The sequence below is a fragment of the Elgaria multicarinata genome, chromosome 2 (genome assembly GCF_023053635.1).
Source record: "Elgaria multicarinata webbii isolate HBS135686 ecotype San Diego chromosome 2, rElgMul1.1.pri, whole genome shotgun sequence".
In the NCBI taxonomy this organism is placed as follows: Eukaryota; Metazoa; Chordata; class Lepidosauria; order Squamata; family Anguidae; genus Elgaria; species Elgaria multicarinata.
This window is the reverse complement of record NC_086172.1, coordinates 61,400,802-61,425,106: the sequence shown is the minus strand read 5'-3', so window position 1 is coordinate 61,425,106 and position 24,305 is coordinate 61,400,802. Positions and strand designations below refer to the sequence as shown.

The 24,305-nt window shown below is 39.3% G+C and overlaps 1 protein-coding gene across 4 annotated transcripts in view; it reads left to right on the top strand.

Annotated features, from left to right (window-relative positions):
- R3HDM1 (R3H domain containing 1) overlaps window positions 1-24,305 on the top strand; it is an 87,267-nt gene extending 62,962 nt beyond the window's left edge. For all 4 annotated transcript variants that reach the window (XM_063116595.1, XM_063116596.1, XM_063116594.1 and 1 more), the window contains exons 18-27: window positions 1,129-1,404; window positions 2,392-2,515; window positions 10,522-10,676; window positions 11,842-11,990; window positions 16,273-16,376; window positions 17,481-17,650; window positions 18,297-18,447; window positions 19,940-20,022; window positions 21,330-21,414; window positions 22,875-24,305. In XM_063116595.1, coding sequence (XP_062972665.1) covers window positions 1,129-1,404; window positions 2,392-2,515; window positions 10,522-10,676; window positions 11,842-11,990; window positions 16,273-16,376; window positions 17,481-17,650; window positions 18,297-18,447; window positions 19,940-20,022; window positions 21,330-21,414; window positions 22,875-23,239 — 1,662 coding nt within the window. In that variant the 3' untranslated portion in view covers window positions 23,240-24,305. The remainder of the gene's footprint in view (window positions 1-1,128; window positions 1,405-2,391; window positions 2,516-10,521; window positions 10,677-11,841; window positions 11,991-16,272; window positions 16,377-17,480; window positions 17,651-18,296; window positions 18,448-19,939; window positions 20,023-21,329; window positions 21,415-22,874) is intronic.

Below are 24,305 nucleotides of genomic sequence, written 5' to 3'. Positions count from 1 at the left end.
TGGTGGACTAGATATGTGTTTAATGGATACAACAGGGCTCTTACCTCTGTCCCTACAGTTCAATAACAGACTTCTTAGCATGGTCTACTTTGGGAGTCCTCTTTTTCTTCCTAATTAAAGTATATGTGGTATTTTATTTTGTCTCGTAGAAAATGTTATCTTAGAATTGTAATATATTATAGGATGCTTTTTACCTTAGTTCTTAACCAATGCTCGCCGTTAACATCCATACCATTTAAAATGAGTAAACGTGCTTCTGATGAAATGCATATTTGAGAAGGGAGGGCGGGTTAGGAAACCAAGAGGAACTGAAAAATTCCTCTCCCTTTTGATTTCCCCCCTTAAAGTGCTAAATTAGCTTCTTATGCTCATCTGCATGATTGATCAGAACCTGCGGGATGAAACAGCAGTTACTCCACAGGATGCAATCCTTTGCAAACTTTCCTGGGACTAAATTGCATCTAACACAGTGGGACTCCTGAGTAAACATCCATAGGATTGCATTATGTGTTTAGTTCAAAGGTTTAGAAAAAATATTGGGATGCATAGTACAGAATGAAGAATCGAGGTTGTCACTGATCAGCAGTACTACCTAGCCCACTGGAACCATCAGGTTTTGAGGATTGCAAATGCTGCTACACATGTATATATGCACACCCACTCCAATTTATTTAAAACGAAGTCTAGAAGATGGACATATCTCTCTGTTCTGTGTGCTAACATTCCATCTTGGTAACAAGTGCAAATACTCTGTTCCTTCTTCTCTTGTTAATTAAACTATTGCATTTTTTTCTTAATATTCCCCAACATTTTCTGCCTCTTAGTTGGCAAATAACATCAGAAAATACTGTGAAATGCAACTGACAGCAGCTTTTTTATTTTAACCTCAACCAGTCAATCAGGCTTGCATTTTTAGCTACAGGGTAAAATACATGTATCATTTCTCACAAATCTCACTATTGTTACTGAGATGTTACCTTTGCCTTCAACTTTTATTGCTGTGATTAGATAGGGGGATAGTTCGCTGCTTCATGATTAATAGTGAATAGTGTATCGAGCAACTCTTCTTGAATGCTTTCAAAAGTGGAATAACGGTTACTGTTTGTTTGTTTTTTAAACTTATTTCAGCAAGACAACCTTGGATCCCAATTTAGCCATATGAGTCTCTCCCGACAGCCATCTGGGGAAGCTGCTGATCCTCATGCCACCATGTTCCAGTCCACGGTTGTCCTTCAGCCCCCGCAGCAATCTGGTTTCATCATAGCAACTGCCCCACCTCCTCCCCCACCCCCTCCCCCACCCCCTGGTCAACCTGTTCCTACTCCTAATTATAGTTCGTCCAGCCACCCTGTCAACCAGCAAGTTCTTCAGCAACAGGGATATATGCAGCAACCAATGCCACAGGTATAGAGGTCTTTTCAATGTTGCCAAGCTATCTCGAAGATAGTTCAGACTAAACATGCATTTACAAATCCACAGATTTGGCTTTTGTGTGAGGTTTCCCTTTTGTTATTGGTCTATTGCTGGTATAGAGGGGGCATAATCTAGCCTTCATGCTTCAATCACAGAATAAGCTAGCAGCCTTCCCCAACCCGGTGCCATTCAAATATTTTGGACTTCAACTCCCATTAGCCTCTGCCAGCATGCCCAAAGGTCAGGAATGCTTAGAGTTGTAGCCCAAAACACCTGGAAAGCACCAGGCTGGCCTACAGAGGCTGTGATCTTGTCAATAAATACTTCTTTGCTTTGCTTAAGAGTACAACCCTGTGGATGATTAGAAAGAGAGAGAGAAAAAGAGTCCTACAACTCCCAGCATTCCCTAGCCAACTGGCTGGGGAATGTTGGGAGCTGTAGGACTTTTTCTGACTAAACAGGCATAGGATTACACCCTAATTCTAGCAACATTAGAAGTTGTTGCATATTCGTGGTGTAAGCACGCTTCTTTGGTTCTTAAAAGGACTTTGTGCACATTACAGTGGTTAAGTAATGGCTCATAAGAGTCTCACTGTCATGTTTGGTTTTGCTTGAAATATTTTGGTCTAAATCTAAACAATTCTGATTTCTTTTAAAGTACAAAAACAAGCTATTGTTGAATGACATTGAAGATAATATTTCTGTTACCTCATTGGCAAACTAAACATGGATCTGATTTGTGCTTTTCTTTTGTGATGCATATAAAGCTGCATACAATTAACATATGTTAAAATTTCAGAGAGGAGGAAATTCAGAGAGCAGCTAAATACGTAAATGACCCCACTCTTCTTGTTTTCACTAGACTTGCTTTTTTAATGGGCTCCTGTGCTATTTTGATCTGCCATCATTCAGTGGCTTGTAGGACATGTCAGATTTAGAAATATATAAATAAATCTCCTGCATGTTGCTCCTTTTTAGATGCCAGCCTGTTACTGTGCTCCAGGCCAGTATCCACACTCCAGTCAACAGTATCGGCCAGTTACTTCTGTTCATTACAACACACAGCAAAACCAGCCACTGCCACAGCCTGCACAGCAGACAGGTTTGTGGTCTGTCCCTCCCTCCCTCCCCTCCCCCATTTATGTACTTTGGAAGTTTCAGTAATGTGAAATGCTGAAACCCTGTTAAGTCCGTAATGAAGAAAGCAGTGCATTTTGGTTTTGAATACTCCCATCTGGTAGGAATGCATTCTTCTTTTACATTTGCGCAATATGATAAATCCTAAGGGACGGGACAAGAAAAAAAAGGTTATTTAGTTAGAACAGAAAATATTGGATACGTATTATCTTTAATCCAATCTTGGTGATGTGAAGAATTTCTAACAAAAGGCCAAATTGGCAAATTGTTCTCATTAGTGGACTTAAGTTAAGTACATTCATATCTAAAGTTTGTTTTTAATTACACTGTTATTGTAGCATTCTGCCATAGGGTTTTATGTTACTTTAATTGAAGAACTTCTGAACCAGCACATCTGAGTTAGACAGACTGAAATGCAGTATATTTCTTATTGCTCCTGGTTGTTAATGTTGTTCCTTTGTGTCTAAGAACTAAAAAAATGACTCCTGTATTTTCTGTGTGTTTTCTGCTTGTATTTGAATGATATTTACTTGTAGCTAGTAGCTTGCTTGAATGACGCATTAACTTTACATACTGAGTTTTGTTTCTAAGGAGCTTTGTACTCCAGCATAGTTCAGTTTTTCTGTGTACATTAATTATTCACAAATATGAAGGGAATTCTACTTTTGAGAAGTATGCAGTGAATTTAGGTGACCTCTCAGACAATTGTTTTCAAATGTTTTGTTTCACTTCTGAAATCTAGCTTTATTTTATAGCCTCTTATAACTCCTGCCTAGGAAGTGTTGTGGTTGATTGTGCCACTGGCAATTCCTGTGTCCTCCATGAGCATGTTTTATTTCCCTAGACAAATAAATTAAAATAAATGTGGATTGGCCGCTCTTGCTCTTTGATAAATGCTGTAGATGCTCAGAGACAAGGACTGGACTATAAGACCAAAATGCCAAAAATGAGATTGTGGCCTTGATTTAGTCATACTTCTTTGAATCAGGCCTTGCACCTGTTATTTTTCTCAAGTATGGGTAAGAGTCAGGCTGGATATTGGAATACCAAGAGTGTTTGGTTCTCTTCCAGTGCCACACAAAGGCTCCGGAAGGATCAATTTTGAAGTCTGTGTTGCTTATATTGATACAGCCGTAGCAGCAGTTATCTTGGCAGAATGTGAAGGCACTCAGGGGGACCAGGAAAAACTGTAAAGTCAAATGTGTTGCCCAGTCCACGCATCAATTATTTTTAGCCACATTGAGAATGTCTTTGGGACATTCTAAATGAGGTTGTTAATGTTGCTTTCTGAGTAAAAATGAATCTAAAATGATGTCAAGAATTCTTTGTTTAAAAATAATTTGTTTAGAGTATCACAATATTACAAGGGAAAGAATATAAAATCTAATTTAAAAAATATGCCTTTCATTTTGACACGAATAAATTAATTCTATTTTGAGCTACTGACAAAGAGATAGACGTGTGTGTGTGTGTGTGTGTGTGTGTGTGTGTGTGATTGTCTACATTCTTGCCACTGTAGAGTGGCAGATTTTCCTCACCTCAGAATGATTTACTTAGAATGAAAATTTCTTTCTTTTTGTGTGGGTGTGTTATTGTTCCAATCTTTATTTTTGATTTGAATAAATTGGGATGAATCCAGTTGTATTTAGACATGACTAACTTTTCACATAGATTTCAATGGCCCTGTTCAGACAACATGCTAAGCATGGTGGTTAAGTATTTTGAGCTAACCATGAGGGCTTAGTTTGTTGTGTGAACAGCATTTTTCCTAACCACGGTAGCTATGTAACAGCAGTTTAACCATGTTCGCTAATCATTTGCTGCAGAACAGTTAGCAGCCCTAACCATGGCTTAGTGTTGTCTGAACAGGCCCAATGTGAACTAAGTGCAACTAAGTAAGTCTGGATCCAACCCAATGGCTTGAATTCTAATTTTTCCTTCCACCAGAAGCCCCACACACCCTATTCCTCATTGCTCAGGAGGTCTCTTCAACCTTCCCAAGAGGTTTTTCAGAGTAGTAGAAAGGGAAACTTTCCTTCTGTGAATTTCCTTAAGGCTGCAGTCCTACATCCACTTCATTGATAGGAAGACCCATTACTTCTGAGTGGGCATGTATAATATTATACTGTAAGTTGGGATCCATAGAGATACTTCAAGCATCCCTAAGGGCTTGTAAGCATCCCTAAGGTCTTGGGTGTGACCAGTAGCCAACCATCTCGCACAGATTTTTTGAAAATCCTGTCTGTTTTCCAATACAATTTGCTATGCAGTATTGAGGCCTGCTGTTGATAAAATGCAAACACAAATTCCTTTGGTAGTACAGAACGAGTTGTGAAATGCTTTGAATACTGGCCTAAATCTTTGGCACTTTGATCAATATTCCTTACTACCTTTTACACACATCATGGTGAGCAGGATTCCCATGGAAATATTTTCTGGACCTACTTTCATTACTCATCCATGTCATCCTGTGGAAAGTGTTGGTGCAAGTTAGCCTAAGGACCAGAGCAGGTTTGTTTCTAAGGAGATGAGGCTGAAACAAAGGCAGGATTTGGTGCAAGATTGTCCCAGTGTTGTGTGTTGTATACACAAATTTACAAGCTTCTGGACCCATCAATACTCTGCCAGTAAGTTAGGCCCTAGCTGCTGAAGTTTTGAGAAACAGTTCAAGTTAAGCACACATCTGGACCATGTGTTAGTTTCAGGTTGTTTCAATCATGGTGTGGGAGAGATTTCCAGGGCACTCTGAAATTATAAACATAAGTACAAAATATGCACAAGTGCCTGGTAAAATGTGACAGGCTTGAAGTGTGTGAACCCATTTTTAAAGAGGAAAATGAGGATAAAGAAATTTGAATGCTACATGTTGAACATAGTGATAAACAATGATCCGAGGGATTAACAGATTTAAATATTTTATAATTGGGCAAAACAATTATCAGTTTATCTCTGTGGTGGTAGTATACGTAAACAAGTGTGATTTTATGTGTGTCTCTGTGACAAACCAGACCATCTATAATATATCGAATGTGTTATATTTTGTAGAATAGATTGGCTTTATTCATGAGCTGTTGGATTCGGGGCCGTAACACTGTCTGAGAGGGTGACATTTCTCACAGTGAACCGGTCTCTTTTTCAGCTGCTTCTTGGCTTCCTTTTTAAAGGGCTTTTAGGTCTATCTGCTTTGGATGGTTGCTTTCTGATCAAGGAGCATATGCTGTTCTTGCCTTAAAAACAACAACAAAAATCCAGCAGCCTCTATCCTTACATAGATGGCACTAGAAGTATCAGGAAGGTGATGTTCAGAAGCAGATGCTGGGCATGAATATCTTTGGCAGTCTACCTTTGTGGTCTATTTCATGTGTCCTGTGCTTTGTGTTTGTTTTTAATAATCTGTGCTTGAGATATGCATTTCATTAGCGAAAGCTATGTCCCTTTCTAATTGATGTGTCTATGAGATGCAGATCCTTGTACCATAAGCAACTTAATTATTTAAGAAATATAACACTGCAGAATTCCTGTTCATTCTTTGCAGTCTCCAAGTTTTGAGAAGCATGATTTTCTAACTATGCTTTGATAGCACTGTTGAAAAATGAAACCATCTGTTTCAGCAGGTGCTTCTTCTTCTCTTTCTTCTTTTCCTGCTGAGTGCTATATTTCTTTCAAACCAATTGGTATTCTGAGGTGGAATAGGGCAGCTAAAAATAGAAATGTGCTTTGGAACCCCGTGGGGCAACATGTTAGCAGTCAATTTATATTGTCCTAGTTCCTCTCTCAGCATGGAAAATTGATTTTTTGCTTCGTCTGTGTGAAAGTGCCAGAAGACGCTGAATACTTTTTACAACTACACTGCAGTCCCTAACCTGAGAGATGAACCTATTGAAATGGCAGCGCTTTGTAGATTCTTTGTATGCATTCATCCTACACGGTAGCTTGGGTTCTATTAGATTGCTAGCAAGTTTTCAGCTGCAGTCCTAAGCCCACTTGCTATAGAGTAAATCCCAACCCATTCAGTTCCTTCCGATTATAATTGATCTAGCCTTTTAAAGATATTGCACATTTTATTTCCTTGTTGCATACATATGATGTTAAAAAGGAAATAAACATACTGACTGGGTTCGGACAACACGCCATAGCTCCAAAAACAAGCCGCAGTAGCAACAGGTGCTACGTTGCAGTTCCAACCTCCACTCAGGCTTGTCACGTCATGCAAAACCAGCAACCATGGGTTATGCAAGGGGTAAACAACTCTTGCACATCTCTAAAACAGACCATGGGTTATACGAGGGTTATCACCCACGCTTGCTAGGTTCAGAAGAGATGACAACCCTCGAGGAGGGGTTGCATATTCAAAATGGTGGCTGCATACACCCTGCAAGTGCCACAGTCTTACCATGGGTTAAATAACGCATGTTGGGCTGTCTTGTCATGTGAACAGCCCCATTGCTATATAGAATATGGTGGTGCATAAAATATGAAATCATACACTTCACTAATTTCCATAGAAGTAGCCTTAACTCTTGTTGGGACACATATATTTATAGTAAACATTTTCCTGATAAGAGGTAGAATATATAGATAATATAAGATCCATTTCCACTGTGGAATTCTCTTCATCAGAGGTTTTCCATGCACTATATCACTCATTGAATCTGTATTTTTAGATTGCTAATCTATCTATCTATCTATCTATCTATCTATCTATCTATCTATCTATCCTAACTGGTGTCCTGATAGCGAAAACCCTTGCTATTAATCAGTTATAGCCCAATCATTTTCAAACTTTATCCTATGGCTAATGAAATCTATATAGTGCCATATACTTTCCTGACAAAATAAATGGGCAGAAAAACTAAACTAAGAACTTCATTATTTAGGGAGAGCCTAAAGTCTGGATTCTATATCTCTTGGGTTGTTGGCAGGCATATGTAAATAAGGTGGCATGGCTATCCAAATGAAATTCTTCTATAGAATTAGGCAAAGCTCATTAATATTTAACAGCAAGTTACTGTCAGAGGTAGTACCTCTGCTTTAAAACAGCAGGGAGCAAAGAGTGATAGAATGTGCTGTTTGCTTTGAAAGTACAAGCTTAGGAATGAAAATCAGTGCATGCAAATTCAGGACAGCTTTTTTGCATTTTCAAGTATGAATACCAGTTTGACCCCTGCACCGTGTTTCAAAGAAAGAATAATTCAAAATTGATTTTAATGGTTTGGCTCCAGTATCGCACAAGGGGACTTCTGTTTACACAGTGGGATTTCTCAATCCTCTCCTTCCCTCCTGCAGAGTCCCGTCCCCCCCCATCGCATCCACCAAATCTGCTCTGGGGGGTGTCCCCCAACCCTCTAGAACAGATTTAGGGGTTGTGGGAGGAGGGGAAACCCTTTCCATCAGCAGTTTCCCTTTTGCTGGCAGAATGACACTACAGGATCCAAATCCCTGTCACATCCAAAATGAGGCCTTTCAGGCATTGTGCTTATATTTACATGATCTCCCGAGGAGTTAAAAAGTATAATTTGTATCGGGATGTGAGAAGAAATAGCAAAAAGAAGTGATTACTTGGCTAGAAAACAGAAAAGAAAAGGGAACTGCAGAGTAGATTGTGGTGTATGTGTGATGCCTGTATTCTATCAGCACTGAAATGGAGGATTTATCTGAGAGCTCCACAAAACTTTATTGAAACATGCTTCAGCATTACAGATACAATGCTGGACTTTGACTGGAGAAATGTCCTGTGCCGTCAAAACCAGTGTAACAAGCAGAAATTCTGTAGCTGCAGATTTAACTGGTGCTGGATCCCTATGCTGCTGGAAGCCTGCATCTGTTTGAGATTATGCTTGTTAAAGGCATGGGAAGCCCCCCCCCCCCAAAAAAAATGTTTTTTTCCTTTTTACATTAGAGAAAATGGGTGAGCTCAGAAAAGGAAAACTTAACTCTTCTTGTTGCTTTTGCTCTGTTCGTAGATAATTCTGTCAAGTGTGCACAAGAACCAGAAATTCCTGGCTAAGAACCTTTTACGAGTGTAGCCTTTTCCAATAGGTGTAGATTTAGACTACTCTCTCAACAAGGGAGAGGGAGAATAAGCACGCTACTCTGCCCCCCCCCCCGGGTTGCTGTCCTCCTCCTCATCTATGAGTTGGATGCAAACATTTGCATTGGGGATCATTTTCTATTCGCCGAATCTCCCAACATGATTTAGTACCCTGATTTTTCATGATGCTAAATCACATGGGGAGACTTCATGCATAGAAAAGGCTTGTCATTGCAAATATTTGCCACCAGAACATGGAAGATAATGGAGGGAAGTTAGAATGCTCCTCCTTACTTCTCATTGTGTGAGTAATTCGAACATCTGAATACAGCTTTCAGTTCTTCAGTTTACACCACTCCTTCTCTGAAAAATTTTATGAAGTGAGATAAAAGATGTATCTCCCTAAATCCCCACCCTGCCTCACACACCACCTGAATCCTTTGGAAGGTTTGATCTTTCATTAACATGTTTTCAGTAACAGGTTATGCTCATTTGAAAGGTAGTCTGTTCTAGAGATCCACTACGTAAGTGTGTGTGCGTGCGCGCCCTTACACAACACACATACACACACATATATTACATGCAAATTATTTTCAAGTCACTGCATAGAAAAAGAGAACCCCTTTCTCTGAAATTCTCATTCCATTCACCAGCAAAAGAGCAGTGTTGACTTTTGCCAGTTTCATGTATTCTTTTGCTAGGACCAAACACCTTATTCTCAAAATGAAAAAAGTAGGCACTTAGAGTTGAACATCTTATGCTCAATCTTCATTGCTTAAGAAGTTTAGAAACTTGGATCCAGTCCATCATTCTGCTTGAAGAAATTTGGTGCATTTCTATACTTGTCAGATGATCTGATGCCATTGAACTCTGAGCTAGGAGGTAACACTTTAGGTAAGGCCAGTGAGAATTTAGGCCTTGAACCTGCCTTTTAAGACCTATTGAGGAGACTTCCCACTCCCAGACTATCAGCCTGGCATTGAATGGAAAAGATGACGGGTGAGGGGGAAATCCTATGCTCCAAAATACTTCCACATTTTATTTATACTTCCCACTCATGAAAAAAGCCAAATATGTGACCAGTTAAACAAATAAATGCACACACATGTACACACACAAACTTACACTTCAGTCACTCATCTTCAAAATTTAGATGGGTAGTCTGCCTTGCATGGTTGTTTTGCTGCACTTGCTGAACTTGGTATGCAGGTGATATTGTTCAAATTAATACACAGATTGATGATTTGCATTAAGTTTTTTCTTCAATTTTGTTTCTGCTCATGGCTGCAAAGTTTTTTGCATGAGAGAAGGAAAACAAAAGGAATCAAAGTTATTGGATTCATACTATCATGATTGTTACGTTAATAGTCTTTTGTATTTGAAGGTCATAGTTTGAAAAAATAAAGTTGTAGTTTGAGGGTAAAATTATAATTTACTTTAGTTTTGAATCTGACTTTTAAAAAATGAAATACTACTTGTTGCTTTTAACTGAAGTATGCAAATAGTGCCCTTATGCCGACTAATGCGTGTTAGTTGGAGGGAACTTGTCTTTCTCAACAAAATTATCCAAAGCATCTGTGATGCCCTTTAGATAATATAAACATTTAATATTATACTATATGCATATAATACTATATACTAATATATTATATTATATACATTTAGTGGTATGGGGTCTTTCTGTGTGTCCATTGAATGCTGCTGCTATGACATTTAAAAAGGCCCACCACTACATGTTGAATCCTTACAACACAGTTGTTTGCAGGACCTTCACCTGCTGATGCTGGGGTGGATCTTTAAACATTACAGCAGCATTATGTTATGATCCTACTGAAAAAATGGCTTCCACACTGTAACTATAATACCTAAAAGGCGTGTGGGTATAAATTTTCTTTTATAGTAACTGGTCAAAATGAATTTAAATATTTGTATATTTGCAGGTTACCAAGTTATGCCTAACCAGCAGCAAAACTACCAGGGTTTAGTTGGCGTCCAGCAATCTCAAAACCAAAACCTAGTCGGGGGTCAACCCAATAATATTGGAAACCAGATCCAAGGTGTACTTGTCCCATATCCTCCTGTGCCATCTTATCAAGTAAGCTATTTTCTATCTTTATACCACTGCAAGTATTAAAACATAAGTAATTTTTCTAAACGCTGAAAATCTGCCTAGTCAGAAATGAGGATTATGAAAGGGGAGTACTACAAACGTACCCAGCCCTCTTTCTTAACTGACTCAATACACACTGGTTGTTTGTTTGTTTGAAGGTAATGTTTGGATGTAATAATAATAATTTGAAAACCACAGTTATTAATTTAGAATTTAAATACTGGTGAAATTTTGCTCACTCGGTTTCCAGAGATCAAATAAACTATTACAAGAAGCTATTGTGCTTTACTGTTTTCAGAAAGGTCAAGGTACTGGGATGCTATTTAATTTTGTTCTTTATATATTAGTATCTTTTAGCTCGCATAGTCCTACCACTACTCTATGTAGTTATCTAAACAATCTGTATCACAGTGAGAGAGCAACTCCTCTTCTTCTTCCAGTGAAATACCACATTTTGTATATTGACGACAGAAAAATTGTTTTGTCTGCGATCTTCCCAAGGCCCTTGAGACAAGCGTTAAGCCATGGTCCTTTGAAGCAGTCTCATCAGTAGGGAAAGAATGGGAGATGGGTTGGGGACAGCAGCTCTTAATAGACTCAGCTTAGGAAGAGAAGGGGAAACATCATCATGGGCTTTTCTTAGGTGCCCTGGAGAATCCTCTCTGCCTCCTCACAGGCTCTGATCAAAACTAATTCTCACTGATTTGGAGTAAACCGCCCTCTGGGCTGGACCACTTCAAATTCTTGGTGTATTCTGGACAGTACAATAATTTGCATGGTTAAACAGAAAAAAATGACTTTTTTCTTTCTAAATATGCATTCGATTGTGACCTGAATCACTTAGCAGCTTCCTCCTCTCTGCGCTTCCAGGGATAAATTCTCTCTGATAAGCAGTTTCCCCCAATTAAGAAAGTGAGCCATTTTCATTACTAAACAGAAAGTGAACCATTTTCATTATTAACAGGGAAAGCATTTCTCTTCTATCGGCTGCTGATCAGACAGAAGAGTTTTCTTCTTCATGGCAGCGGGGGCGGGTCCAGGGATAGATGGGGAATCCCTGTGGGCCTGTATCCTCATCCTTGCTTTACAGCCCATGCTGCCTCAATGTATGAGTCATTACTAGCATTCTTAATGTACTTCCCATCCTTAGGTTTCAATGGCTCAAGGTTCCCAAGGAATGTCCCAGCAGACATATCAGCAGCCAGTCGTTATTCCCAGTCAGTCTAACCAAGGACTACCCACATCAGGAATGCCAGTTTACTACAGTGTCATTCCATCTGGACAGCAAAATAATTTAAGGTGAGTTTAGCTTGGTTTTTAGATCAGAGTAGATTTTAACTAACAGACCGCTTTTCCGTTAAAGGTTGTGCTCAATCAAAGCAACCACAGCACAGAAGGAAAAACAACAGCAATAACAATACCATTCAAAAACTTGTTTGAGTTGATCTTTAGTAACCTGGCCTGGTTTATTTACGAGGATAGTATAGATGAAGGCTGAGTTATATTTTATGTGTCTGGTTTTATGACAATATGGTGAAGAAATGTTGTAATTGTGCAGATTATGTCTGCTTAAGCTTCAGAACCCAAAGTCTGGCTGGACATAGATTTCTTTTACCTAGCTCAAATTCCATATTTTGCTCTGAGGTTCCTTGTTCCAGTTCTTCCACCCGTTATATCCTTACTGCTTCATGCTTATTCTCCATCCTTTTTGCATGAAACACAATTTCTATTTCTTCAAAAGCAATTATTGCACTTTGAACAAATTGTTAACAGTAAACTTGCATTGCAGCCCCCCATGGATTATTTAAGCCAGGTGGGCTGTGGTGCATGTTAGTTGTTTTCTCCAAACCCGGGGACTGTGGGTTATTCAAGAGTTTGTTGTTGGGTAATGTCCGAATCAAGAAGCGTGGATTATGCATGGGTTAAAACCCTCGCATAACCCATGGTCCCTAGGTTTGGATGACACAAGCTATGGCTGCAGCTTGAATATTCCAGAAACGCATGGCACATGCTGTGGCTCACCGCTTAGGCAGCGGTGTTTGTGCAAACTGGGCCATTGTGTGTGAACTGCCTTCATGCACATGTGACTTAGCTAGGAACTGGTGATCTCTTACGTTTTGGAGATTTTTTAAAAAGTCTTATTGACTTACTTGGTATTGAGCATAAGTATCATTCCTGAGCGTTCTCTTGTATCACAACTAAGAGCTGAACAGTAGTACTCTCTGCAGTGTTCCGAAAACAACAGCTAGATTTCCTTAGTAAAATCAATGTTTTTTATAGAGCTGCATTGCTAAACAATAAATAGCAGACTTTGTGCTAAGGAAACGTGCACCTTTATCTTCATTCAGGGAAATCAAATAAGCATAATTTTAATCTGAGACATTATTTTTAAAGAATTAGAAGCTTGCAAGGGTAGTTAGATGAAAGAGAAGGAAGTAGATATATAGTAGAAAGAATGGAATTAGGAGGTTTTAGAAGAGGAAAGTAGCTGTGAAAGACAACAGGACCAAGCTTAATTCTAGGAGAAAGAAATTTGCATATCACTTAACAAAAGAATTTACCAAACATTGGATTTTGTTGGCTGGTAGAGTCTGCAGTAGGCTTCTGTTTCTATGCTACGTAGCTCAGACATAGGCATTTTTGTTCCCTGGGAATTGTGAATAATGCTTACTAAGGGTGCAAACTGATGTACTTTTTAAAGCAGGTTACTCCACAACTCTGCCTTAACAATGCATTTGGTAGCCATACACCAACGTTTTAAATGTTGATCTTGATTTTTTATCGCTTCCCCTCCTCATCCCCCCAAATTCTTAACGTGGGCTGTCCACATACTTTTAAAAGAATGAGAGAGAGCGAGAAGTGGGGAGGAGAATCTGCAGCATGAAAAAAGAAAACCTATTTTAAGAAGAGCTGCAAAACCTCTCTAGAGATATGAGTCTGAGACATAACAAGTGCAAGCTGGTCAGCCCTGTGCACAGCCAGCTTCTTTTGCAAAACTGACAGAATTAGTTTTCTCAGAACGAGATTCCAGACAAGGAATTGTATGTCTAGATACAACCCACTTGAGTGCATTTCTACAGCAGCTTGACAGCTCAAACACGGTAGGTCTGTATGCAACCCTAATTTCCTGGAAGGAGCAATTTGGCAGTAGTCCCAGAGCAAGAAGGCGAATTACCTAATCTAGCTGTTTCGTTTATGTAAGTCTGTAGGTGGCCTGTATTAGCTTGTGTAATTTTCAGTGTGTTCCAATGATCCCTTATAAGCAACAAAAATGACGGCTCTCAGGGAAGAGAGATCCAAAAACAACACAACACCAGGAGAGAAAAATTAATCTGTGCAAAAGAGCCCCTGGTATCACTGTCAAAACATTCTTGTCAGATTTCATTTCACTTGCATGACAGCTTTCTAAAGATCCCATTGGCATTTACAGTACAATGAGTTATAACTAACTGATCCTTAATTATAAATCTAAATATGAAGAAATAAATGTGTAAAATCAATTTTTGTGTTTGAGCAGAACTGTGGAAATATTGATGGATTTATAACAGCATAGCCCATGCTGATGGTGTGTGGGGAAATTACACTGAAGTCATTTTAAGGAATTCAATTATTTGGGGAAAACACATTTTAAATTAAATATATACACAAGCTGCCCTCTTGGAAGTTCTTAATTGCAAGGTTTAATTAATGCAATGTATAGCAAATGTAAACTGTGATTAAGTGAAACAAATGGAATTCTTTGTGTCAAGCTCAAATTTTACTGTTAATCAGTGAGACCTCACAGCAAGCTTCTAGTGTCACAGTCAGATTTATTCAGGCTTTTAAAAAAAGGCAGATGTTGCTAACAGTACAAAGTTGTAAGTCAGTCTTGATGGATGCTTTAATAAGCGGTGTTTTGATTACTTTCTGTGTGGCAAGAGAGACAAAACTTAAGTGTCTCTAAAAGTGCAATCCTATGCATGCCTGCTCAAGTGTACGTTGAGTTCAAAGGGACTTACTCCCACGTAAGTATAGGAGTACAGTCCACATTTAAAGTTTAGGGCGCAATCCTATGTATATCTAGACAGAAAAAGTCCTAAAATTAACAGCAAATACAGAGAGAAGAAAGATTTTTTTCTGTCTAAACATGTATAGGATTGTGCCCTTAGTTACTAGCTGACCCAAGTCTAAGGTACACCTTAGCTTGTTACTGCTTATGCTCATGGAATCCCACTGTACACTTCATTTCCTCTAGGGAGGAAAGACATAGTACAGAGCCCCTTTCTACAGATCATACCATACATTTCCACATTAGGTTTAATTAATCTGTTTTGTCAGGGATATGAAAATACGTAATAACTCTGTAAAGACAAAACCGGATAACAAATAAAGTGTTGGATCCAGACTTGTGTTCACTGGAGTTTCACTGGTGCTGGAGGAAATGGGCAGAATGGTGATTTTTGCCAATTTCTCCTTCTCGCTGAAGCCCCCTTGTACCCTCTGAAACCGTTCTCTGGACGTAACACTTGGAACAGCATGGGAAGTGGTGCCGGGGGATACAGGAGGAATATAGAATCTGTGAAAAATCACCCCCACCTCCAGCTTGTTGTATTGTACAGATATGGATGTGGCATTGGACACTGAAAAATAGGTTTGAATATGCAATGCCCAGAGAAATATCTGAAGCTAGAGGGATGAGGGGGTGCTCTGAGCAAGGTTTCTGGGGCAATAACTCTTTGGCCCACCCCACTTATTCTGCAGAAGCAGACGTAAAATGGAATTTGAGGTCACCTTGATACAGCGTTCTGACTTTTTGTTTAATATATTCTTGCCTGCAGGTTATCTTTGTATCGCTTTTTTTTATATTTAAGGTTCCTTTGATCTTTGTGTGTCTTGCTTTGAAAGCTGCTTTTTTTTCAAGTCAGCAATTTGCTATTAACGCAACACATTATTGCAATCTTCAAAGCCTGGTCACCTTTCCAAAAGTCATTCCGTGAATAATTCACAAGCAGATTAGAGAGAGGAGAATAGCATTTGCGTAACTAATTTTTTTGCCCTTAAGGAAAATGTTTCACTCTTGTTTTAAACTTCTTAATTTAAATTGTAAATAGCATTCATTTCTCCTATAACAAGAGCATATAAATCTCTTGTTTAATTATAAAATGACAAATTACCAAACATGACAGCTAAGGTGAGAAACAAGAATACGTCCAAAAGACATGAGCTAAAGCAGTAGTGTCAACCTACAATCCAAAACTGGTTTGGCTAGTTTCTTCATCTTGCAGAAGGTGGTGAGGAAAGCTGAAGTTAGCCAATCCTGTATCACGTCTAACTATTTTGCCAGGATTTATTTATTTATTTATTTATTACATTTTTGTACCGCCCAATAGCTGAAGCTCTCTGGCAAGGTTGGAAAACAGTATGGCTGCCTAGTCCCAATTTCTGGACCAAATAAATCCGTTGGTATTGTTTGCAGTAAATGGCTTTCCTGAAATTAGAACATCATGGCTGAGGTGTACAGTTTACATTTAATACCCTTAATACCTTTCTGTTTTTGTCTCTTTTCTCTCCACCCCCCGCCGCACTCCCCAATTCCCTGCAGCTCTTCAGTAGCATATCTTCAGCCTCCAGGATCAGAGCAGATACAGTTTCCTAGAACAACATCGCCCTGCAACTCACAGCAGCTCCAAGGACAACAGTGTGCAGGTCTGAGCAGAAAATCTTGACACATTTATCCTTTCTTCCTCTAATAATTTGATCAGTTTTAAAAAGCAGTATTTGCATAGCAGTGCGATTATTAGTTCACCATAGTCCAGTTTTATTGGCTAGCATAGTGCACGTAGGATTAGATACTAAGATAACTTAATTTAAGGGAGTTCATGGAAGGACAATTTATTTTATGGCATCTTCATTTTGCACTGTCAACCAACTGATTTGATGTTATATGAAAATATTGAATATAAATATATAAAATATAGATATTACTATTAAAGAGGACTGGATCCAGACATTCCCCTTTTGCAAACAGAAGGCCTTCTTCCATTTGAAGTAGGGTTTGAGATCCAGCAAAGGCGATTTTGCCTATTTCCCCCTCTCAGCCCCTGCTCCCATGCTATTCTGGAAGGTTCCCCCAACCCTTCAGAGCAGCTTTTCAGGGGGCACAGAAAGCAGGGATAAGCAGGAATTGGTGAAAAAAATGCCTGCCCTATTCCTCCAGTGGGAGTGGACTTCTTCTCACAGCCAGCTTGGATCCAACCCATTGAATCTAATTGTCAAAAGCCAAGCCAGAAGCAACAAAATAACATCAAAACAGGACAAAAATAGTTATTCTAAACTAAAGACATAATGACCATGTCCAGATGACATGCTAAGCCATGGTGGTTAAGCATTTTGAGCTAAACATGGCTTAGCGTGTTGTGTGAACCATGCTGGCTATAATAACCACAGTTTAAACACTCTCACTAATCATTTGCTGCAGAAGAATTAGTGGCCTAACTATGCCTTTGCGTGTTGTCTGAACAGGCCCAATGAAACAATTTTTTAACTCATCATCAAAGTGCCAATAATGTGGGGTCCTTGTGGGTCTTCCAGGGCAGGGAGTTCCAAAGTCTTGGCACAGCAATTGAAAGACCCTATCCTGTGTCCCAACCCAACTTCACCTCTAACATTGGCGGAACATGGATCAAGGCGTCTGCTGATGACCTCACCAGGCAGGCAGGTTCAAGTGGCAGGAGGCAATATTTAGGGAGTGGTAAACTAGAAAATTAAATATCATTCTTTGCTAATCTTTTTTTTTTTTTTTTTTTGTAGCAGTAGCACCACCACCAGGTGGAGGAATGGTAATGATGCAGCTCAATATACCCAACAATCCTCAGCCTCGACCCCATTCCCCTCCCCAATGGAAACAAAATAAATACTATTGTGACCATCAGAGAGGACAGAAATCAACAGATTTTGGCACTTTGGACGGCTGTACGCAGGTATGACATATTCCAAGCTTTGTAAAATTGGTATTTTTATAAGGGAAACTTTTTTTTCTTAATTCCTCATATGTAGCAACTATTTAAATGTTTGCATCCATGTTTGAACATTGTATATTGTGGAAACAGCTGGGAAAGCTAACACAGATAGCTGGTAGGACATTGTCTTCTTTCGTGTATATTCCATAGTTCCAGTTCCTTCACTCATACCCAAGACAAAATTGGTTAGCCCAGCAGACCACATTGAAGGCCCAATCCTACAGGAAAAGGAATAGGAGGGAAGGTGGACTCCCTGCAACAAGAGAATGAAAGGACACTAATGTGCTACCTTGTATGTGTAGAAAGAGGGGGCAGCGTGGTGGTGGTGGTGTTTCCTTTTTGAGTTTAGTTTTTGCCAATCATGGAGGGAATGAGAGCTTTATGTGTCATAAAGTCACAAAGCAGAGAATCCTCACTTTGTAAGAAATGTTAAGTGTGGGAATTCAACAGATTTTAGAACATACAAATCCACAGTTCACTTGCAGTCTATGAAACCGATTTCAGCAAGGCTCCCAAATAAACTGAAAAAGGCTGATTTTCCCCTACTCTGACAAACTCATGTAAGGTGTGTATCTCTCTTTTTTTCTTTTCTTTTTTAAAATAAAAGTTGCAGCATAGTCCACAAATAGGTAGCCCTGTCACCTCACCAGCCCAGTCGCCAGCACCAACTCAGCTGTCAAACATGAAGAACATCCGTCCCACATTAACATCTCTTCCTCTTGTGCCCCCATTCTCTAGACCTTTTGTCCCCGGACAAGGTAAGAACTCCATTTAGTTAAGAAATGAATAGCTGCTTACATTGGCTGACTTCATTTTGTGTTGAATTGGAAAGTCAAATGTAATGTTTCCCTCAAGGAAAGTAAAAATCCCTCCCCCACCTTGATATTCTCATTTGACTTCCTTGAAGGTGGGAAAGACTCCATCCTAATTAACTTGCTAGCAGTTCAGGTTTTATGAATTTTGGATTTTGATGCCATTGCACAGAAACTCTTAATTGCATTGCCACAAGGTATGCATTAAAGTCAGAACACTAAACCCTGTTTATTTCATATATCTTATTCATTGCTTCATCAAATGTCAATTTCAAACTTCAATTTCATATTAACTATCCCCTTGTGTGCGCCCACCCCCCTTAATTAATCAACAGTACTGCCGATAAGCAAAGACTAGGTTGCCTTGGAAGCCACACTGCAGTGCAAGTGCTTCTCTGGTGCACTGTCTTCATCTGCCAAATTTGGTGAAAAATTAACTTCAAAATGGCTTCTCCACATTTGTCCCCAAAGTTGGCAGATGGCTGGCTGGAGAATGCTGAGAGGTGTAGCACTTCTTCTGTTTTATCATGCGTAGGATTCTGCCCTAAATGTTTAAATGTAGCATTTTCTTGTAACTGAGTAGCTTTGCTTGGGTTTGATTCTAACCTCCATGAGTAGGCTTTCATTTTTCCACCTTCCCTTTTCTCAGTGCACCCCATTGGTCTTCAGGTGTCAGGATTGGGCCCAGCATCTCAACAGAGGCCATAGGAACAGAGTCAGAGTCACATGAACAGTGCAAAGGGGTGTGGGAAAGACCAAAGCTTCAGGGAGACAGAGAAGAATCTGCCCAGGTGCGGGCTAATCAGTTGGATCAAAGCCCAGAGAGCTTTAGCTATTGGGCAGTATAGATATGCAATAAATAAATAATCCTGACCATAACCTCTCCCTCTGTGGGAACACAGCAACTCACCATGGGAGGGGGGGCATGATGCAAGGATCAGACATCAGGTCAAGAGGGAGGAGGAGTTTTGGGAAGTAGAGCGTCCTACAAAGTTGGCCCATCACAAGAGGTCTCCTAGGGGAAGATGCTTTCTGACTGCGGGACTGGGAAAGCTTTTCAGGTTCTGTATTGCAGGCTGGCACCAGAGGTGCAGCAACAGCTCTCTTAACAGTAGTGCATCCCTCGAAGGGATCTTTAGGTAGTCCATTTAGTATTGTCCTTGTTTAGCGTTGGGTTCCTGTCTGATGACAAAGTCTGTAACCTGAACCACTGTTGGACTGATTGAGTCACATAATAAAGTCTATTTAGTTGGAGATTGACTTCTTTGTTTGACTACAAGGCAGTATGTAGAGATATTTAAACTTGATTGAATAATTTCATTAAAAGCCAAATTTATCTAAGATTACAAAATCTTTAGTTGACAGCTTCCAGTACTGGAGAAAGAGACAAAGAGTATTTTAATCTGAAATTAAGTTTTTTTTCTTTCTGTGTCTTCAGGAGATGCCAGATATCCCTTACTGGGACAGCCGTTGCAGTACAATCCTCCATCTCTGCTACATGGCCACGTAGCAGGTCCACAGGTAAGGGATGTCCCCTCTTCACAGGATATAAGATAGCCTAATAACCAGGATTTATTTGTAACTTGGATAGATAATTTTATGAAAGGAAAAATGAATGTCTTGCATTAGAAATTAGCTGCTTTCCTATTATTATTTTCCTAGGTTGGTCCTTTAAAAATGCTGATGAACCTGTCATTCATATGCGGTGCTCAGACTGGGAGTGGGGGAGGATTAAGATGTTTTCATTGACAAGGTTGGGATGATTTTCCACCTGAAAAGTGGGATGGTATTACGGACCACTTCAAGCATTATTCATTTGGATGTACTTTAAAGACATTAACTACAGAGTCCAATATCTAGTTAATGCTGCAAACCCGACATTGTTTTGGACCTTGAAATAACATAGTGCTGCTTCAAAACAATGGTATTTGTTTTCCCTCTGTGATTCAAATTAAGGTTTGGGGACAACAATAATGGCTTTTCGCCACCACCTTGCCCAGGGAAGAGGCATCAGCCATTGTGCCACTTGGATCACAAAGGGGTTCATTGACCACATTCCCATGCAATGAATGAATTCCTTTGTAATATAAGTCATGCGCTTCCACTCATCCTATTCACTGAATTTTTGTGAGAGCACAAAAATGCACATCTTCATGAATTTAAGCGGCACGATGATGCAACTTTTCCCAAGAAAATTTATTCAAGAAAAGAAAGCAGTAGTGCATCATATTTAGAGATACGAAGGATTGGTTTGCTCATAAAATTATGTTTAGTGTATTAAATTTAAAAGTAGTTTATTCAGACAATTACGATTTCCTGAGTTTACTTTTAAAGGTTTTTAAGTATATTGATAATTTTATGAGCAAACTAAGTTATACATAATATAACTTTAAGAGCTTAAAGTAGCTTTCATGGTCCTAAAGCAGCCCTCACCAACCCGGTGGCTCCAGACGTTTTTGACTACAATACCCAGCATTCCTAACTATTGGTCATGCTGCCTGAGGCTGATGGGAGCTGAAGTCCAAAATATCTGGAGGCCACCTTAAGCAACAAAATGACTTCAGATCTGTAAAAGAGCACTAAAGAAAAGGTATTGCTTATTTTTCAATTTTTCCCAACGTTTCGTGTTTCCTCCAAAAAAACAAATGAACAAAAATGTTTTTTCCCCTCATGGCTTCAAAGTTTCCACAAATTTTACATCTCTAGTAATATTAAATTACTCCAGTGGGATGGATAGTATGGCACCCTCCATCCCTTGTGGGTGGAAAGTGTGAGGAGGGCGGGGAGACTCAACCAATGATCATTCTTTGTATCTGAATCTTCGCCAGTGTCAGCCTGGAAGCAGACATGGGAACAGAGGAAGAAAACCAGCCAAGAAGGCTGCTTCAACAGACCTTGGTGCAGGAGAACCAGGTATGTGACTCATAGCGTGGCATTTCTTCATGATGCAACTAAAGTACTAGGAAAATATATTTATGCTTATTTCTATTTTACCACAACTCTGTAGATCCAATATGGTGCAGCAATAGGCTGTGTGAATAGTGTCAGCATTGTTCCATATACAGCAGAGCACAGATAAGCACTTCCAGCTGAAGAGACAAACATGATTTCTTGCAGTAATCAGCAGCTTTCAATTAGCAACATTTATAGGCATCACTGAGGCCTTTACATCCTCTCAGTTTGTGTTGAACTTCCAAAGCCAAGTCAAGACACAAGGCCTTGGGATTCTGATTTCACAGTGGTTATTTACTCAAGGGATCCGACCTGTTTCTCAAGAGCTATGTATCTGCTTCAGATTTTGCAGCTGCTATCTTCCCTATCTCCCACCATATAGAGCAGCACACATATTTTTTATCACACTTCCATGTATACTCATCTTCAGCTAGCATTACGTTGTATTATTTGTATATGTGCTCTCTTTAGTGTGTTGTTTTGAAAGGGCCGCTGCCACATCTATAACATGTATGGAATGTCTCCTTAGACTAGTTTTGAATGTATTTATAATGGACATTTAATTTATGAAAGACACTTGGAAGCATCACAAAGTGGAATTGAGCTGACAGTGTGTGTGTGTGTGTGCTGGAAATTGTGTATGGTTTCTACCATGAGAGAATTTATTTATTTATTTATTTATTTATTACATTTTTATACCGCCCAATAGCCGAAGCTCTCTGGGCGGTTCACAAAAAGGCCAAATAAGGCCAAATAACATCTCATTTTGTTTTTTTCAGGAAAACCTGGTCCTCACATATTGTACATAGTTTAAAAACACCCATTTGAATAGTTTTAAAAGTTGGGTACAGAAATTCATGGAGGATAAGGCTATCAATGGCTACCTCCATTATCAGAGACAGTACCAAGGGATACCAGTTGCTGGAAAACATGACCAGGACGGTGCTGTTCTACTCATGTCCTACTTGGGGTTTCTAACAGACAGCTGGTTGCCCACTGTGTCAGTACAATACTGGACAAGATGGACCCTTTATCCGATCCAGCTATTCTTAAGAATTTAGAATTAACAAATTAATTTACAAAATGGCAGTTTTACTAATGACATTAATAGCCACTTAAAGTTACTGCTTCAGCCAGGTACGCAGCGGAAGGTTAATAGATTTCCTTCTTCCAAGCTATTGAAGTGTGGTAACACTCCTCTTAATTCCTGGCTGTACTCCATTCAGTATGTTTGTAAAGTGGCTGCCACATGGTTATTGGTGTCTGTTCGCCCCTGCTGCCTACTAATTGATATTATTGAATGGGAAGTCAAGAAAAGAGTCCATAATTAATTGCCAAGCTAGCAGAAAATGTTGTAGGTATGTGTCTCAACTACCATAGGCCTCATGCAATGCCATTTTTAATCTTACATTTTTCTTCAGTCGTAGGAAAAGTCTTAGAAATTACTGAATTGCCAGAAGGAATAACTCGTGCAGAAGCTGAAAAGTTATTTGTGGAACTTCTTAAAGTTGGTGCCAAGATTCGGTGGCTACGGGATCCCCAGTCTCTACAGGTGCAACAGCAACACCACCATCACTACTGTGGTAGTGGAGATAGTAATGTGAACGCTGAAGCTTCCAAACTTAATGACTTGGCATCTACATACACGGTTCTAGCGACATTTCCATCCATGTCAGCAGCCCAAAATGCATTGAAGAAACAAAGTAACTCACTGAACAAGTTTAGGCTGAGAACAAGCAAGAAGCACTATGACTTTCACATTCTGGAAAGGGCTAGTTCTCAGTAACAGCTACGCCATTGAACATTCAGCCTTTATTACTTCCATGTCCTTATCTCCTCTACTTGATTGGCTTGATGTTTATGGGTTTTTTGTTGTCTTCATAAAGACTCCTTGGATGTCATACAACAGTAAAGCCTTTGAAGAATAAACCCAGTGATCCTGGCAGAAGATGCAGAAAAAAACATGCAGTTAAATAATCAACTTAAAACAAAACAAAATACTGCTGTGATGTGAAACGGACAGGCTGCCTTCTCTGAAGAATGCTGTTAAAATGCCCCTTTTGTAGTAGTTTCGTTTTATATTTCTGAATTCTTGTATCAGATCCAAAGCTCTGTTGTACAGCAAACTTTTGTTCATAAGGAATATCCATATTCTTACCTGTATTTTGTAATCCCTTTGCACACAGCCAGCACACTTCTGTCAGTTTAAGGGCAGTTCTGGGGTTGGGAGGGAAAAAGAGAAGAGTACCTAAGGAATTACACTGTGTTTCTAGCCCAATATGTAAAGGGCAAGGAAGGTAGCATATTTCTCTTCCCTTCTCTTCCTCTTCCAAGATAACAGAGTCCAACAATAACTACTGAAGACCTTCTCCAGTCCTTCCCTTTCTAGATTTACTTAAGCGAACAGTAACTGCCATTAAATTATATTCTTCAGCAGCTTGTTTCTGTTCCAATAGGATAAATATTAAAAAGGAAGAAACGAACACTGCAGATAATTTTAACTGGAGCCCATTGGTTTTCCATAAACAGTGAGGAAATTAAATGTGACTCCCCAAATGGCAAAAAGTTTGCACTTTAATTGTGTTCCCATCAAGATGTTTTTTTTTCCTTTACTTTTTTTCTTTTCTTTTTTTACTGTAAGAGTAATCGCATTTGATAAGTGCTGGAAACTTCTTAAGTGGTTTAAATATGTTTTTTCATCATTTGTAGAGGATCACTGGACATCAAATGATTCATTGCACATATAAAGGAGACACCTTTTTCAATTTCTGTATAATTTGCAAGGCTGTACAATGTGTGCTGATGCAAGCCTTTCTTCAGTTTGAAAAAAAATAAATGTTTACAAGTATACA